Consider the following 17,610-nt stretch of genomic DNA (forward strand, 5'->3'; position numbering starts at 1 on the left):
ATCCTACAATGAATTGATTGAGTTTAAAATTATAGAAATTATACTAGAAGACTTATAAATCAAATCAAAATAAATTATAATAAGAATAAATTGTAGTAAAACCAATATGATAAAACAGTGAGACATAATAAATGAGATAAAAGAAAAACACTCACAATATACTGAAAATTTGACAAGTGTTGCAGTGAATAGTGAATATTTAAGTTTACTTAACAACCAACATTATATCTAAGTTCATGTAATGAATTTTATATGAATATTAAAAATGAACAAATTAGTAAAAATTATTGTAACTATTTGGAAAAGATACATAAAATTTGTTAATCTAAAAAGAGGAATAGGAATTATCTAACAGTATAGAAACTAGTTGAATCAAAGTTTAAAGATACTGTTTGTTTTGGAATTTCGCACAAAGCTACTCGAGGGCTATCTGTGCTAGCCGTCCCTAATTTAGCAGTGTAAGACTAGAGGGAAGGCAGCTAGTCATCACCACCCACCGCCAACTCTTGGGCTACTCTTTTACCAACGAAAAGTGGGATTGACCGCAACACTATAACGCCCCCACGGCTGGGAGAGTGAGCATGTTTGCGCGATTCGGGCGCGAACTCGCGACCCTCAGATTGCGAAGCGCACGCTTTAACGCGCTAGGCCATGCCAGGCCTGAAAGATACTGTTTTAAATTTTTTAAGTTATGTATATCAAATACAAAAAGTAGTTAAAATAAATAATTTTGCAAGTCATCACAAGAACGTAACTGTTGGAGTACCCCAGAAATCATTCTATTATTGTTTTTTATTATATTTAAATAATTTATGTTAAAATAAGTTTAATAGAAAAATAACTTTTGAGCATGACTTGGTATCAATCTACAATCGAAGCAGAATAATGAGGTAATTGAAAATAATGATTCAAAATACGTAAGGATTTTAAGAAAGTTACAAAAATATCATGAAATATATATTAGCATTTTCTCAAAATGATAACAGTAAATTTAAATATAGTATCACTATGTAAATTATATGTTCACAAAGCATTATATTGATTCAGTAGGGATATTCAAAGCTAGCAACAGACGAAATCAATATATCATACATAAAGTAAAGTTTATGGGAATTTAAAACTTTCTAAGACAAATAAAAACATTTAGAGAAAATGTATTTAGGTCAATTGAAACAATTTGTAATAATACTCTAAAGGAATTAAGATTACTGTTTAGTAAAAAAAATGAATATTTATTCAGCATTAAAGAAATGATAAATCATATAGAGGAACCAAAAAGTATATTTATAGTTTTTACACAATATATATATATATGTTGACAAGTACCTATTAAAATATTATAACATATTAAAATAGGTTTACTTTACATTAGAGAAAATATTATTTTTATTGTTATTTATGAGTCATATTCAAATAATCTTGTGGATGAAAATACAAAAATAATCACAAACTAGAAAATACATTACTTGATTTTTAGAACCTCAAATTCAAAGAAACAAGAAAACTTCCAAGAGATTTGAAAAACAAAGAGAGATTCAACAACAAATATAATTTTAAGACTACGTTATGTTCAGGTAAGAAGCTATCAAAGCACCTCTGGTCAAAAATGGAATCCGTCTAAAGAAAGGAAATAGAAAGAGATATTTCTGCATTATAAAGAAGGTCCAGCATTTTGAAGTCCATATCACTGGTGGAAAGAAAAAATCTTCAGCAATTCAAATGTTACCAAGAAGTCCATGGTTGGTTAATGAAGCTAATGGTAGAACAATTAGTAAACTACAAGGATATTTCTGATTGGAATAAAATAATTACAACTCACATAAAGCTATCAAGACGTATTTAAGTGAAAAAAGATAAATGTGTGTGCTAAGGAAGTTATCTACAACAGAGAAAGAAAATATTCAGGGAACTTCTAAAACATCTTTTATTTGAAAAGATAAAAATAGCATTTAGAAAATCCTAGAAACATCTCTGATGAGGAAAAAATAATGTCAACAGTATTTTGGAAGCTATAAATCAGTTTCTGATCGAAATAAAGATATATAACACTTAACAATATACTTATACATTTGTTATCAGAAGCATAAAACATAGGAAGGAATCAATACGTCTCTGATCAGAATAAATATTAAGTGCACTTTGAAATCTTCTAATATGTCTCTGATCAGAACAACGTATTGAATGCACGCAGGAAGCTAACGCTAAGAATACATTTCCCATCATAAGAAGATAATGGTGGAGAAATGCTCATATAACATATAACAAGTGATCAACATTTCCCTGATCAGAAGGAGGTACTGCAAGTGTTGGGAAATCTCTAGTAGCTGTGATCGAAAAACACAAAACAAACATAAGGGGAACGCTTGAAAAAACACAAAAAGTTATTTGAAAAAAACAACAAGAATAACGCGTGTTTGTGTGTGTTTTTCTTATAGCAAAGCCACATCAGGTTATCTGCGGTGTCCATCGAGGGGAATTGAACAAAAAATAACAGCAGATATTGCCAATATATCACTGCTCTAGCAAATCATGATGGTAGATGCAAATTCCTACAACTTTAATTTAATGAAGACAATGGCAAAGCTTGGAAGTTAACAATGTCCTTATAATCTGATGAAGATAATTTCAACATTTATCATATGCATATGATAGTTTGCATATGATAAAAATTAGCAATACTCATATCAAGAATATCTTAAATGCACCAACATTACCTGAAATTGAGCAAAATCTTGTCTAAGAAGACATTTTGTCACAACAATAAGTGTGGAAGTTTGTTTCCATATTATTTATTCAGAAAACTTACAGTTTATTGTGTAAGATCTGTTATTTTACATTCAATCAAACAATCATTTGCGCATTCTAAAATTTGCAACACTATTTATAAATGTCTAATATATAATCAAAAATACAAATATATACAGAAAAATGCTCATTGGTGTCGAAAAATGTTATTGATTAACTAAAGTTTAGAATATTTCTTTAAGGTTCTATCTCCCGCATGCAATAATTGCTTGACATGTGTATTGTAATCACTTTTCATAATATTTATTAGTAAGATAATAAGTAGACCATAAGGTAAATTAAAGCATGTATAAAATGTGATCTAATGACAGTCCTACCAGCATCTTGTATTACAAGCTATTTTCAGTTAACTTTCCACTTTTAAACCATATATCTCATGAAAAGCTGACCGATATCTGTCTTAAACCAGTTTTGGGTTTTGTCATGTAAAGAGCACGTTAAAACTATTTATCAGAAGTATATGGGTATTGAATAGAGAATAAATGCAATGAGTCATTGTATGGAAGACAGCTTATTCAACTGACTATCAGGAAAGTATTTTAGAAAAGAAAATATAATCATACATAGTAAAGTTTGGTCGGATGTATCACATTAGTTAGTTAATGTACACGAATTGTGAATGCGGTAATTCTTGTTCATTTCTGCAACAAACACAATTTGCATTTTGGAACCATAATTGATAGTTAACTTCCACGATTTATTATTATCGTCAGACAAGAATAACTCATAAACTGACGGTGGATCAGTTATCTAGCTGCCCTTTCTGTATTCATTAGTTCGAAATTAAGGACAGTTACGTGTGGGTAGCCGTTGTGTAACCTTGCATGATATTCTAAACGTATGAAATTAATTGGGCAATTTTTCTTTTAAATAGCGTTTCTCCAGCTTATTACCCTCATCATATTTATCGCAGATAACTGGAATGTTTATATCATCTTTTTCTAACAACATGTTTGTGGTTGCATAGAACTGTTTTTAATTAGGCTTGAAACTGAAAATTAAACGTTTACACGTAAACAGCTCAGTGCTGATTTTTACATTATGAAAGATAGAAAACGAAAGAATGTTTTTGGTCTCATGGGTCAAATTTCACCTTACCTCTCTCTTAACATCCAGAATATTCTTACTGATTGTTCATCATTATTAACATAACATGAAAGGAATAATCAGTGAAAAATACACTTATATTTATACATCTGTTCACAATGTTTATTTCGACGTTTGTAATACTTTAGATATTAAAATTTCCTTTTAAAAGAAATTACATTTTTTACATGGAAATTTCGAAACTTTCGTTTTTCCTAGAAACCCAACCATTAACGCCTTTAACAAACGACTCAGGATTACAGATTTTCCAAGTAACAATCATCTTTATTTCATGATATTTCTTGGCCATAGCAATTTATAAGTTGACGTTCTTACAATTATAGGAAAACAGAATGGTTGTTTTATGGCTTAGGTGTAATTATGTTTTTTCTTTGTCCTGCATCACTTGGTTTTGCCACTTCTTTTTGTCTAGCATTAATCGAAAAAAGTTGAGTTGTGTTTCAGTCTGAGTAGCCTAGCAGAAGATGAATTATATGAAATAGTAATGAGAATCTGATATGTTCAATCCAAGTTGTCGTTTCTCATAAACATTTGCTTGTCTGTAACTTCTGTTGTCTGCTGTATTGTTTGTTTGTTTTGTAAATAAATATATTATTCGAAGGTTACTACTTGTGGCTTTTCTCATCCAGTGAGATGCGACATTAGTTCAGTGTTTTCATACGGTTCACCAACTAGTTACACACCACCTGAATGTTTGAGTCACGTTATCATTACGGTTACCAAACTCACACTTTAAAACAAAACTGTGTATGTGGTGCTGGCAGTTCCAGGATAGAAAACTAATGTCGAGCTTCTTCAGATAGGTGTCTCTTCTTTCTTAGGTATGAATTTCTTCATTTAGATTTGTTATTAATTTTTGCTAGAATGAGAACATTCTGAGAGCTCTTTGATATTGTCTTTATCTATAAAGCGTGTTTCATTGGCGATGTGCGCTGTGAGACTATTCATTTTTACAGTAAAACTTTAAACTTTGATGGAAAAAATCTAAACTCTCAGTGTATGTGGTATTGAGAAATAATCTTATTTTTCCAAATTAAATTATGTGTGATAAATAATATGGATAAAGCTATTGTAATCCAATCAGACGATTTATTTTTCCTAATGCTATTTCTTAGGTCAGGCCCGGCATGGCCAGGTGGTTAAGTTAGTCGACTCTAATCCCAGGGTCACGGGTTCGAATCCCCATCACACCAAACATGCTCGCTCTTTCAGCCATAGGGGCGTTATTATGTGACGATCAATCCCCCTATTCGTTGGTAAAAGAGTAGCCCAAGAGTTGGCGGTGGGTGGTGATGACTAACTCCATTCCCTCTAGTCTTACACTGTTAAATTAGGGACGGCTATCGCAGATAGCCCTCGAGTAGCTTTGCGCAAAATTCAAAAACAAACAATTTCTTAGGTCATAGAATCGAGAAAAAAGAATCTAGAATTATTATCTGACAAAATTCCGTGTTAACGAGAACTGAGAACTGGTAGAAAGGTAAAATAACATTACTGTACTTATAAATGTCTAGATTAATTTTAATTTTATATTTTTATTAGTATTGTTTTTTGTTATCACATAATATTTTATTCAATTTCCTAATCACCCTATTAAAAATACTGAAATCAAATAACGTAATAAAGCTATAGCAAGTTCAGTGTATTTAATTATACTTACAACACATTTGTATAGACAGTTTAAGAGAGGACATTTTGGTTACGTGAGTATTTATGGAGAGACTGAAAACGTATGTTTACGAAGAAACCGTACCACTTATGCAGTTCATCTACTAAAATGTATGGATTAGTTTTGATTGAAATATATACGGTAACAAATTAAAGTCAGTTAAGTACAACAATTATTATGATGACATTTCGAAATGTACCCACAACCAGTACCACCAATAGAAGCATATAAATACAACTAAATTGTGACTACGTTGTATGTGAACATGTAAACGAGCGTAGCTCAAACAGTAGATGCTCCTGACAGTGCAAGCAACACACGCGCTCAGATCAGAAATGTGATGTTCATCACAGCGATGCTAAAACATTTTCAATTCGTTGACGCCTTAACACGTAGACTTTAAAATATCAATAGACCTTCAGTAAATGGAAACACCCATCCTGAATCTACACGCACAATTAAAAATAACAAAAGTGTATCGCAGTTCAAACTAATCTTCTATAACTGAACTGATAACTGAGCATTTTGTATATATAGACTTGTGTTTAACAACTGGCGAGTTTTCGGAAGAGCATTAAAACAGTCTTAATAGTTTTATGACGTTTACCCCTAACAGGGTGTGATTTTCGAATTATCATCATCAGTGTATCAGTTTAATATATCATTTTTGTTTATTCCACGAATACTACATAATCCACAAAAATAATGGGTTATAATAGCATTTCAAATTCCTCATGAGGTAATTTTATATATTAGAATTCCATAAAAACTCTACTTATTTGAAATTTGAATGTATCTGAAACAAAAGATGGCGGACTTAGTACTTTCATTCGAAACACTTTATGCACTGATCTTTAACATATACTAGAGAAATGCAAAGTATGATAAATACAACATCTGAATTTAGTATAATAACTATTGTAAGGTAGTAAATGCCATTTAACTATGTAATTCTTTATGGATTTTACTTTGAGATGGTTTGTTTCTTATTAAACACAAAGCTACACTATTGAGTTTCTATGCTTTGCCCCCCTTCAGTGGCTCAGCGGTATGTCTGCAAACTTACAACGCTAAAATCTGGGTTTCGATACCCGTGGTGGGGGGAGCACGGACAGCCCATCGTGTAGCTTTGTGCTTAATTCAAAACAATAACAACAACTTCTATGCTTTGCTAGCCAGGGTTATTGAAACCCAAATATGTTGTCGTAAACCAGCAAACTTAACTTTGAGTTACTGGGAAATTACTTAGAGATGACTTTACAGACTTAGAAGCTTAAAACCGAACATTTGATTTCAGAAAGATGCAGTTTGAAAATGTTTACCTGTCATAGAAAACTTGAAGTAAAACATAGTTTTAAGCCACAACAGATTTAATAACTTTCAGACATCGTAACTGAGGTCACTCTTTGTTTTATTAGCTTCATTTTTAAATTATCCTAATCTTGTGTTTATATTGGTTAATTTCTCCAAATATCTACTTCTATACACAAATAATAAACTTGCCAGATAATGAGACTACGTGGAAATTCTGTCAAAACTCAAGACCTTGAGAAATGGACATCAATATCCTTAACTACTTACCTTCTTTAATCATATGAAGACAATTTAAAAAAAAATGATCGATTTCAGTGACGTTTTGTAGAAAGAAAACCTAGAAATTGTCAGTTCTAGTCATGTCATAAGTTACGATCACGAGAATAGTCTGGCATAAAACTAACACTTTGTTTCATACCAACAATTTATTCTGCCGGGTCCGAATAAACTGTCCTAACGCAAAAAAAAACAAAACTCTCTTATTAACTTACTCTTTATGCTAAGAAACAAAACTTCAATAAGACATTATAAACAAAGTGGAAAAAACACTAGTAGAATTCACATGTCACTTTTACAGTATATCACTAGTTTAAATATTAAAATACTGGCCCGGCATGGCCAGGTGGTTATGACGCTTAATTCGTAATCCGCGGGTTCGAATCTCTGTTATACCAAACATATTCGCTCTTTCGGCTGTGAGGGCGTTATAAAATGACAGTCAATCCCGCTATTCGTTGGTAAAAGAGTAGCCCAAGAATTCGCGGTAGGTGGTGATGACTAGCTTCCTTCTTTCTAATCTTATGTTCATAAATTAGGGACGGCTAGCGCAGATAGCAATCGTGTAGCTTTGCGCCAATTTCAAACCCATTAAAATACTTTTAGCGACGTTTTATCCAACCTTAGGATGTTCAAAAATAGCATTGTGTTTTACGGATCTTTAAGCCTTGTGGGAACTTTAATCCACTATCATAAGTACACTGAGATCTAGTTCCTTAACGAGAAAAAGCTTTTACACTTATATATGGTTGCTCATTGAAATCCTATACAACAAAAATAGTCATTATCTTTAAAGTGAACCTCATTATATGCCTAATATGTAGATAAATGAATTTATTAGGCATACTCACTTCCAACCGTTGCTTTTTCAGGAATTGCTCATTATTTTGTAAAATGTTTTGGAATCTTGAATTTTAAGAAAACTGTTTATTCCGTGATGGCGAGAAAACCTACTTGTAGAGAAAAATACATATGTACAAACGGCTGATATGGGTTGAGAACATTTTTTATGAACCTTACGATGACTGAAGAAGGTCGATACGTTGTTCGCTCCTCTACATAAAAAAATTTCTCAACCCATACCAGCCGTTTTCACGCATACAGTCATGTGAAAAGTTAGGACACCCTATGAAAGCCTGTGTATTTTTGTAACATTTTTGGATATATAGATATTTAATCTCAATTTCAACAATACTGAGAGATTATAGGAGTATAACTAAACAATTAAAACTAGAAAAAATACTTTTCAAGATCTTCTATAAATGTAATTCTCAAAAAAAATGCATATTCTAACTGAGGAAAAAGTTAGGACACCCTACCGCCTAATAGCTAGTGTTACCCCCTTTAGGTGAAATAACTGCAGTGAGACGCTTCTTGTAGCCATCTACTAGTCTCTGACATCGGTTTGAAGAAAGTTTGCCCCACTCCTCAATGCAGAATTCTTTCAGCTGTGAGATGTTTGAGGGGTTTCTTGCATTTACAGCTTGTTTCAAGTCACCCCACAGCATCTCAATGGGATAAGATCTGAGCTTTGACTCGGCCATTCCAGGACTCTCCATTTCTTAGTTTTCAGCCAGTCCTTGGTGGATTTACTGGTATGTTTTGGGTCATTGTCGTGTTGCAGGGTCCAGTTCCGCTTCAGCTTTAATTTTCATACAGATAGTCTCACATGATCCTCAAGCACCCTCTGATACACAGTAGAATTCATGGTGGATTCTATGATTGTGAGCTGTCCAGGTCCTGCTGCAGCAAAGCAGCCCCAAACCATCACAATTCCACCTCCATGTTTCACAGTTGGTATGAGGTTCGTTTCCTGGAATGCTGTATTTGGTTTACGCCAAACATGTCCTCTGTTCTGGTGTCCAAATAATTCGATTTTGGACTCATCTGTCCAAAGAACATTATTCCAGAAGTCCTGGTCTTTGTCCACATTCTGTCTGGCAAACTTCAGTCTCGCCTTGATGTTTCTCTTAGAGAGCAAAGGTTTCCTCCTTGAACACCTCCCATACAAGTTAAACTTGTGCAGTCTCTTTCTGATTGTAGAGGCATGCACTTTCACATCAACAGTAGCCAGAGCCTGCTGTAGGTCCCGTGATGACATGTTAGGGTGTTTGAAGATCTCTTTTAGCATCTTGCGGTCTGCTCTCGGGGTGAACTTGCTTGGACGACCAGACCTAGGCATGTTGGCAAAGCCCTCCACTTGTTGACTATTTTACGGACAGTGGAATAGCTGATTTCAAAATCCTTTGGGATCTTTTTAAATCCCTTACCAGACTCATAAGCTGCTACAATTTTCTTTCTGAAGGCCTCAGACAGCTCTTTTGCTCTCACCATGGTGCTCACTCTCACTTCAACAGTCAGGAGCACACCAAACTATATGTCTGAGGTTTAAATAGGGCAAGCCTCATTCAAAATGCTGAGTAATGATCTTCTAATGATGTGCACCTAGTGTGATACACCTGTGCGTGAGTTGAGCCATTTTAAGTGGGAATAAATATGAGGGTGTCCTAACTTTTTCCTCAGTTAAAATGCCCATTTTTGTAGAATTACATTTACAGAAGATCTTGAAAAGTCTTTTCTTCAGTTTTAATTGTTTAGTTATATTCCTATAATCTCTCAGTATTGTTAAAATTGAGATTAAATATCTATATATCCAAAAATGTTACAAAAATACACAGGCTATCATAGGGTGTCCTAACTTTTTCACATGACTGTATATAAAACTGTTTATTTTCTTAGGATATTCAAGGGTGAAGCATATCTCTCAAACTGGCAAATTCATCTGCACTTAACCAGGGAATCATGTTGTTGCTTCATTCGAATAAATTAATTTGAATCCTATAGGTATACAAAACTGTTTGTGCGTGTTACGTAAGCAGTTAAATAATCATAATTATTTTATGCATGGTGATTTTATTAGAAATCGTCAAAAGTGATGAAATGATCCATGCTATGAGTATAATTCTTAACATTTAAATTCATATAGGACTTGATAAGCAATCCGTTTTGAAATCTTGAATCTTTCTTGTATATCACGTAAACATATCTTATAATTTTGCTCAATCAGCGTTACTAAATCGTAATACGTAATTCAGTGTGATTAATTGTATTACTTTATTTGTAAGATATTCTAGAAATTCATCTAGGTTTTCTAATTAGGACACGGTATTGTTATTAATAATTTCTTTGGAGCGATCTGAAGATTATAACTACCAAACATGTTCTGTTACAAAGTTCGAGTTAATCATCAAAACTGATAATATATCAAGTGCAAAACAAAACAAGTAACACCAATTTAACTTTTAACTTTTTTACAGTGGAACAAGTGCTCACAAGCAGGTGAGCACAATAGCTACTGAATGTCCTGAAATCAAAGGAAAGGCCTACTATACAAATACTATGTAAAAGCAAGCCCCCAAATAAAACATCATCTACAAAGGTATGCATAGAATACAATAAAATAACATTAAATAATCCTAATTGCTTACGCTTTCACGTATTTTGAAGTTTGGTCTAAAGTGAGAATTTCATCCGAGTACAGGTTGGTTTATCCATTCGTTCCATTTATTAGTAACATTTATTTATTTTGTATTGTCCAACTCATTTTTTTCCAACTTGATAAATGCTAGGTTTTATCAGTTTTCTACTTCAATTCTTTTACTTTTTTAAATTTGTGATTCCATATAACATGTCTTTTTCTCATTGTCAAATAAAGGTCAAACACATTTAACATTGTGAAACTCGTTTCCAATAAAGAAGTGACGATTTGGATTCCAATGACATATACATATATATATATATATTCTAAAAAGGAAACTTATGGAGTTTATACATAACATATGAACCAGTTGGCAGAGATTTCGTTATATGATGATAAAAGTACTTGCAAATTACTCATTATTCAAGTTTAATGAAATGTAATGTATAACATATATACAATACGAAAAATATGTTGAAAATGTCTTGAAAGGGACATAATAAAAATTTTCGATTATTTTAATATGGTCTTTCATATAATTTCAATATTAGTTTTATCTTTACCCAGTGTGTAATATTGTAAAATATCATAGTAATAACAGGTTAATGAAAATATAATTGTTTAATTGTTTCGAATATGACATACATTTCAAACTAGAGAAATTGTTATTATTACTTGTTTGGATCACGAGTAAACGAAGTATATAACACGATGATAATAGATTTAAAATAATAACAGATCACAGTGCATGCTATCACTGATATGTAATTTGTAAGTAAAGCTAGCAGGTAAAATTTCATAGTAACAATAGAAATTTGCAACCTTTAACAAATTGTAATTTCTTTTACATGTAAAGCATAAGGTGTTTTTACGCATTGGTCATTATAATACACCTGTAGTGTTATAATATAGTATACCTGTTACCTAAGCATACTTTTACTAACAATACATTTTTTACTATTATCTCTGTCCATTTATCAGATTTATTTTAATTGTTGTGAAATAATTGGAAATCGTGAATGATTACGTTTCATGTTAAAATTCAAACATTATTCATCGATAGCCTGAAAAAAGCCATAATACATTAAAGTAATAATTATGTCATCACATTATAAATGGAGTATTATGTAACAATGATTTCGTCGGAATTTTGAACATTTGATAATAGAAGACATACATTCAAACTTTTCCCGTTCAGATCACGCACATTCTCGAGTAAAATAAGTAGAAACGCAATGTACTTTTCTGTTACCAATATAAATACATATACTATGTTTTTTTTTACTATTTACATTCCTTCGACTATTTTATTATTTACTTCGGCCCGGCAAGGCCAGATGATTAGGGCGCTCGACTCGTAATCTGAGGGACACAGGTTCGAATTCCCCTCACACCAAACATGTTCGCACTTTCAGACGTGAGGGCATTATAATTTTACGGTCAATCCCACTATTCGTTGGTAAAAGAGTAACCCCAGAGTTGGCGGTGGGTGGTTATGACTAACTGACTTCCCTCTAGTCTTACACTGCGAAATTAGGAATGGTTGGCGCAGATAGCCCTCTTGTAGCTTTGCGCGAAACTAAAAAAACAAAACAAAACTTTTTCTTCACGTGAGACTGGCGAACGTAGGTTAAGACTGATAGATGGTGTATCCCCACCGAAATGTCTGTCCTACTCCCGAAATCATCTCCAAAACCCAGGATACATTTTATATCCCACAGTATAGCCTGTACCATGGGGATCCTTTTGATTCGTATAGCGTTTTTGATTTTTGTTTGGGCTTGTTTTTTTTTATAATAAATGATATATACATACAGTTTATAAGTTTTTAGTCAAAACGTTTTGTTAGGCAATCCTCAACAACAATACACATGTTACATAACCCTTACCAAAGGTGAAATATGAAAATCTCACTTGTGTGAATTGCTTTTACCCATTAAACTATGGTAATACTTCACTGATCGCAGTTGACAATTTAATGAGGCAGTGTGAAAATACTTATCATTCTTTAGAATTCTCATGTACTTGTACCAAGAGTTCTAATTGAATTAACATTCTGATCAAATTTAGGGTCTGAACTAACTCTCAAGAAGATTCAACGAGAATGGAATATTTGACCGTGTAAAGTTCAAGTGAAATACCACTTTGAGGAACTTAGCAATCGATCAAACTTCATGGAAGTCTAATAACTGACCACAAATTGAATAATTTAAAGTATTATAAGCAAAATAAAAAATGTACTAACCAAGGTAAATCATGCAATATGTATATATATATTTAAAAGGGACTGTTGGCATTGTTTATGTATTTATGAAGAGAGAACTTGACGTAACTCGTAGTTTTCTTTATTACATATCTGTCCTACGTACATCATACAGGAAGTGCTTCATTTGTGTTTTTAACATTTCCACATTTTTGGTTTATGTGTACAATAACAAGTGTACGTTAAGTAATTTCATTACAAAGGACAGCTGGCCTGGCATGGCCTAGCGCATAAGGCATGCGACTCGTAATCCGAGGGTCGCGGGTTCGCGCCCGCGTCGCGCCAAAAATGCTCGCCCTCCCAGCCGTGGAGGCGTTATGATGTGACGGTCAATCCCACTATTCGTTGGTAGAAGAGTAGCCCAAGAGTTGGCGGTGGGGGTGGTGATGACTAGCGGCCTTCCCTCTAGTCTTACACTGCTAAATTAGGGACGGCTAGCACAGATATCCCTCGAGTAGCTTTGTGCGAAATTCCAAAACACAAAACAAACAAACAAACAATACAAAGGACAGATGTGCAGAATATGTTAGTGTACACTTCAGAAAAAGTAAAAAATAAGGCCGTAAACACTAACAACCTTCTACATGCGGAATGAGGAAAATGTTAATATTTGTTTAATTCTTCGGAACGTGATTTCAAAAGAAGCCGATGTTTCAACGGTAGAACTAGAGCAATGATAAAACATAAAAGTACGTTACATTTACTCAGCTACAAGGTAGCTCTCAACCAATAAACAAAAACAACTTTTAGCAAACAACATGTTATCAACGAAGTACGTGATTAAAGAAAAAATATTACACTTCTGAGGCAATATAAAGACCGACGTAATTTAAGAATAAATAAATAATATATTATATTCAGCTGAGTCAATCATATATAATCGAGACGTGAGAGTCTTGCAGATCGTTTTAAAATCCTAATATAACAGACATAATAATAAAAATTGTCCATTCTGGTAAAAGAGATAATAATTTGATCTAGTAATAATTTTTATCTTCCCGACTTGTAAGAAAAAAAAATCCTAACATGATAGAAAAATATATTATTATTTTCGAAACCTTTACAGCTGAATTATGTAAAAGCCGTTATTTAAAAAACGAAAACAATTTTTTATGAAGTTCAAATTCGCAGTCTTGTGTCAGTTGTATGTATGTATATATATAAATATATATATTTCCTGCCCGATCTATTTCAGAGTAATTTGTTTATAATAATGAAGTCTGCGGATTTACAATGCTAAAATAAGCGGTTCGATTCCCTTCGGTGGGCTCAGCAGATAACCCGATGTGGCTTTGCTATAAGAAAACACACACACACACTCACAAAAGACGGTTCGGCCCGCCATGACCAGGTGGTTAAGGCACTCAACTCGTACTCCGAGGGTCGTGGTTTCGAATCCCCGTCGCACCAAACATGCTCACCTTTTCAGCCGTGGGGGTGTTATAACGTTATGTTTAATCCCACTATTCGTTGTTAAAAGAGTTGCCCAAGAGTTAGCAGTGGGTGGTGATGCTAGATGCCTTCCCATTTAGTCTTACACTGCTAAATTAGGGACGGCTAGTGCAAATAGACCCTCATATAGCTTTACGCGTATTTCAAAACAAATCAAATTAAAATCTGTCCAAGGTAAAAAACTCAACTGTCACAGTTTTAAGGTTAACCAAGTTTAGTATTGACGTATATAATTTTGCTTGTAATAATTAAGAAATACTTTTTATTCTATGTATTGTTTTGAGAAGCTTATTTTTTTCACATTTTTATCAAAGTGTCACTGATTCGATTCGCATTAATCGATTGACAAAACTGGTTAAAAGTGAACCTACAGTAGGCGATTTTCAAAGCTTAGGAAAAATATAAAGTTGCAGAAAAGGTCTTCAAATAAAAGTATACGAAGTTACGTGTACAAACAGATTAAACAGTTGTTCTGTTAAACTTAATTCTGACCCTCGCTAGTACAGTGGTATGTCTACGAATTTACAACACTAAAATCAGGCGTCCAATTCTCCTCGGTTGGCTCAGCAGATTGCCCGATATGGCTTTGGTATAAGAAAACACACATATATATTTCAGGTGTTTACTCAAACCATAATGAATAGTATTGCCATAGAAGATATTAAAACATGGAAATTAAATTAATTTCAACAGTTGAAATGTATTATTTCAAAGATCAAACGAAATGTGTTTTCATTAACTTATAAGTCACTTGCATTTTAAGACATATTAACATTTCTTGAATTCATAACAAATTAGAGTTATACGCTGAGCTTACGTACGTGACTTTACAAAATCAAGTATTTATACACATGGGATGACCTGTTTCAAACTTTACCTTCTGGTAAAAAAAGGGCCTAGTTAGTGCTAACCACCTCTCCACAGACATCACCGTGGTCACACTTCCGGAGGAGAGGCCGAAAGTCCGGAGAAGAACTCGTAGTATACACAGCCATCGAGGGATTACTGGCTCTCCTGGCAACAGGTAAAGCTGTATGTACATAAGAAAGAAAGATCCCACAAGAGCCAAAAGATCGTTCCAAATGAGGCATCGGACCATCAACGTCTGTTTTCCGTTCCGTGTCGTTTCTCCTCGTTTTAAGAGAATTAAGGAACAAATATTAGCTCCAACCCCAAACACGTATAAGAAACTTATAAGAGCTTGATTCAATGTGGAGAGATGACGCATGGATTCGTCTGTCTCAATGTTATCCTGATCAGCTAAGTCGTTATCCTGGTTCCTCTTTGTTGTGTTCCAGGCTGCCAATGTGTAATTAACTACACTGGACATTGACATCGTAAAAAATTATCTGGCAAATGTTTTATTTCTTGCACTCGAATTATATCACAGAAGACTACAAGTTGAGCCTTTGCCTTTTGAGTACGAAATGTAGTGTCGTTTTCTTTTATTACCAAAAATACATTTAAAAATCCAAGTTTATTTTAAAGTCTACCAGCTTTGCGGGGTAAAGTAGACGTTCTGACAAACTAAATAGCTCGTTCCTCAAGTACTGTCAGAATTTTTGTAAATATAAATAAATTAATAGAAATAACTTATTAGCAAGTAATACAACTGAGTAATATCCTTCAGTAAAGATTAGAAACTAATTTGGTCGATTTTCCACAATTTATTTTAGACACTAAAGTTCTTTGGTCATTAATAGTTGCCACAGAAAGTGTCGCACTCTCAAGCCTGTAAAATACGTTTCACCAGTCCACGCGTCACACAACAATCGTAGAGTTCAGCAACGCACAAATCTTTAAACCTTGCACGAAGGCACTAGAAACAAGTGTCCGGAGAAGCATCATGTTTCAGAAATTAGCACCAGATGGCAGCAAACATCAACGTACCTGATTGGATGAGGACGAATTCGCTTTTTTTTTTTTTTTTTTTCAAAGATGTAGTCGACTGCCATTTGACAAATGTTTCTCGTTTTATCTTTCTTTTTTGGCATTCTCCGGATATTAACATTTATATGTACATTTGTCGCTCTTTATCTAATACTCTTCTTTTAACAATGAGATACAAGTAATTAATTCATTTGTGTATTTATTTTTAAGGATTATGTGCTATTCTGTTTATTTATTTGGGTAAATACTGAAGCTGACAAACGGTAAAATTATGAAATCTTAACAAGTAATATACTAAATGTAAGTTACAGACTTCTGGTGAAAATTTTTTCTAATTAATTTTATAATTTTCATTCTATAAAAATTAATATTATTTATTGCACGCTTTCTAGTTCAGACATGTAATATTAATTTTGTGAGCTACAGTAATATAATATACATTATTATATAGGTTTGACCTTCGATAATATTTTAAGAGTGGTAATAAGAACACAACTTCTAAGGTCGTCTTCTTTACGCTAGTCCAGCCCTGCATGGTCAGGTGATTAGGGCGCTCGACTCGCAATCTGCGGGTTGCGGGATTAAATATTCATGTTAACGAAGTTCACCTAAGAATTTCATAATGTTTTTCTGTACTTTATTTTGATTAAAGTTCTAACACACATACCGGCCCGGCATGGCCAGTTGGTTTAGGCACTCAACTCTCAATCTGCTGGTCGCTGGTTTGAGTCCTCGTCACACCAAACATGCTCACCCTTTCAGCCGTATGGACTTTATAATTTAACAGTCAATCCCACTATTCGTTTGTAGAATAGTATTCAAAGAATTGGTGGTGATGATTAGCTGCCTTCCCTTCTGTCGTATGCTGCTAAAATAGGGACGGTTTACGTAAATAATCCTCGCGTAGCTATGCGCGAAATTCACAAACAAGGAAAACTCTACACTAGTCAGTTGGATCAAGCTCACAGTTTATGACGTTTCTGCTTTATCTCTCTACAATAGAATTAATCCTTTGAAGATGAAGAAAATTGTAATCATCTTTACACATTAGTCCTCAGTGGCAGAGTGGTATGTTTACAAACAGAATATTTACATATTAACCTCATTGTTAGATGATTTTTATTTATCTTTGACTTCAAACTTTTTCACATCTCTCACTTGCCTGTTGCGGTACAGCGGTAAGTCTGGAGGCGTATGCAGAAAAATTAAACCGAATTTCGATACCAGTAGTTGGCACGGCACATCCAGCCTATTTTGTGAGTTTGGGTTTAATAACAAAACGCACATTTTGACTTCGTAAATATTTTATTTTAAATTACTTAAAGATTACGTTTTCGTGCTGGTGAAAGCGTGTCA

General features: G+C 33.5%; 1 protein-coding gene across 1 annotated transcript in view; it reads right to left on the reverse strand.

The window, feature by feature from the left end:
- Positions 1-16,168, reverse strand: part of LOC143232476 (prostaglandin E2 receptor EP2 subtype-like) — a 56,265-nt gene extending 40,097 nt beyond the window's left edge. Inside the window, exon 1 of the mRNA XM_076468002.1 lies at positions 15,242-16,168. Within this exon, the coding sequence (XP_076324117.1) occupies positions 15,242-15,700 (459 nt within the window). The 5' untranslated portion in view covers positions 15,701-16,168. The remainder of the gene's footprint in view (positions 1-15,241) is intronic.
- Positions 16,169-17,610: the final 1,442 nt, after the last annotated feature.

This window comes from Tachypleus tridentatus, chromosome 1 (assembly GCF_004210375.1).
Source record: "Tachypleus tridentatus isolate NWPU-2018 chromosome 1, ASM421037v1, whole genome shotgun sequence".
Taxonomy (NCBI): Eukaryota; Metazoa; Arthropoda; class Merostomata; order Xiphosura; family Limulidae; genus Tachypleus; species Tachypleus tridentatus.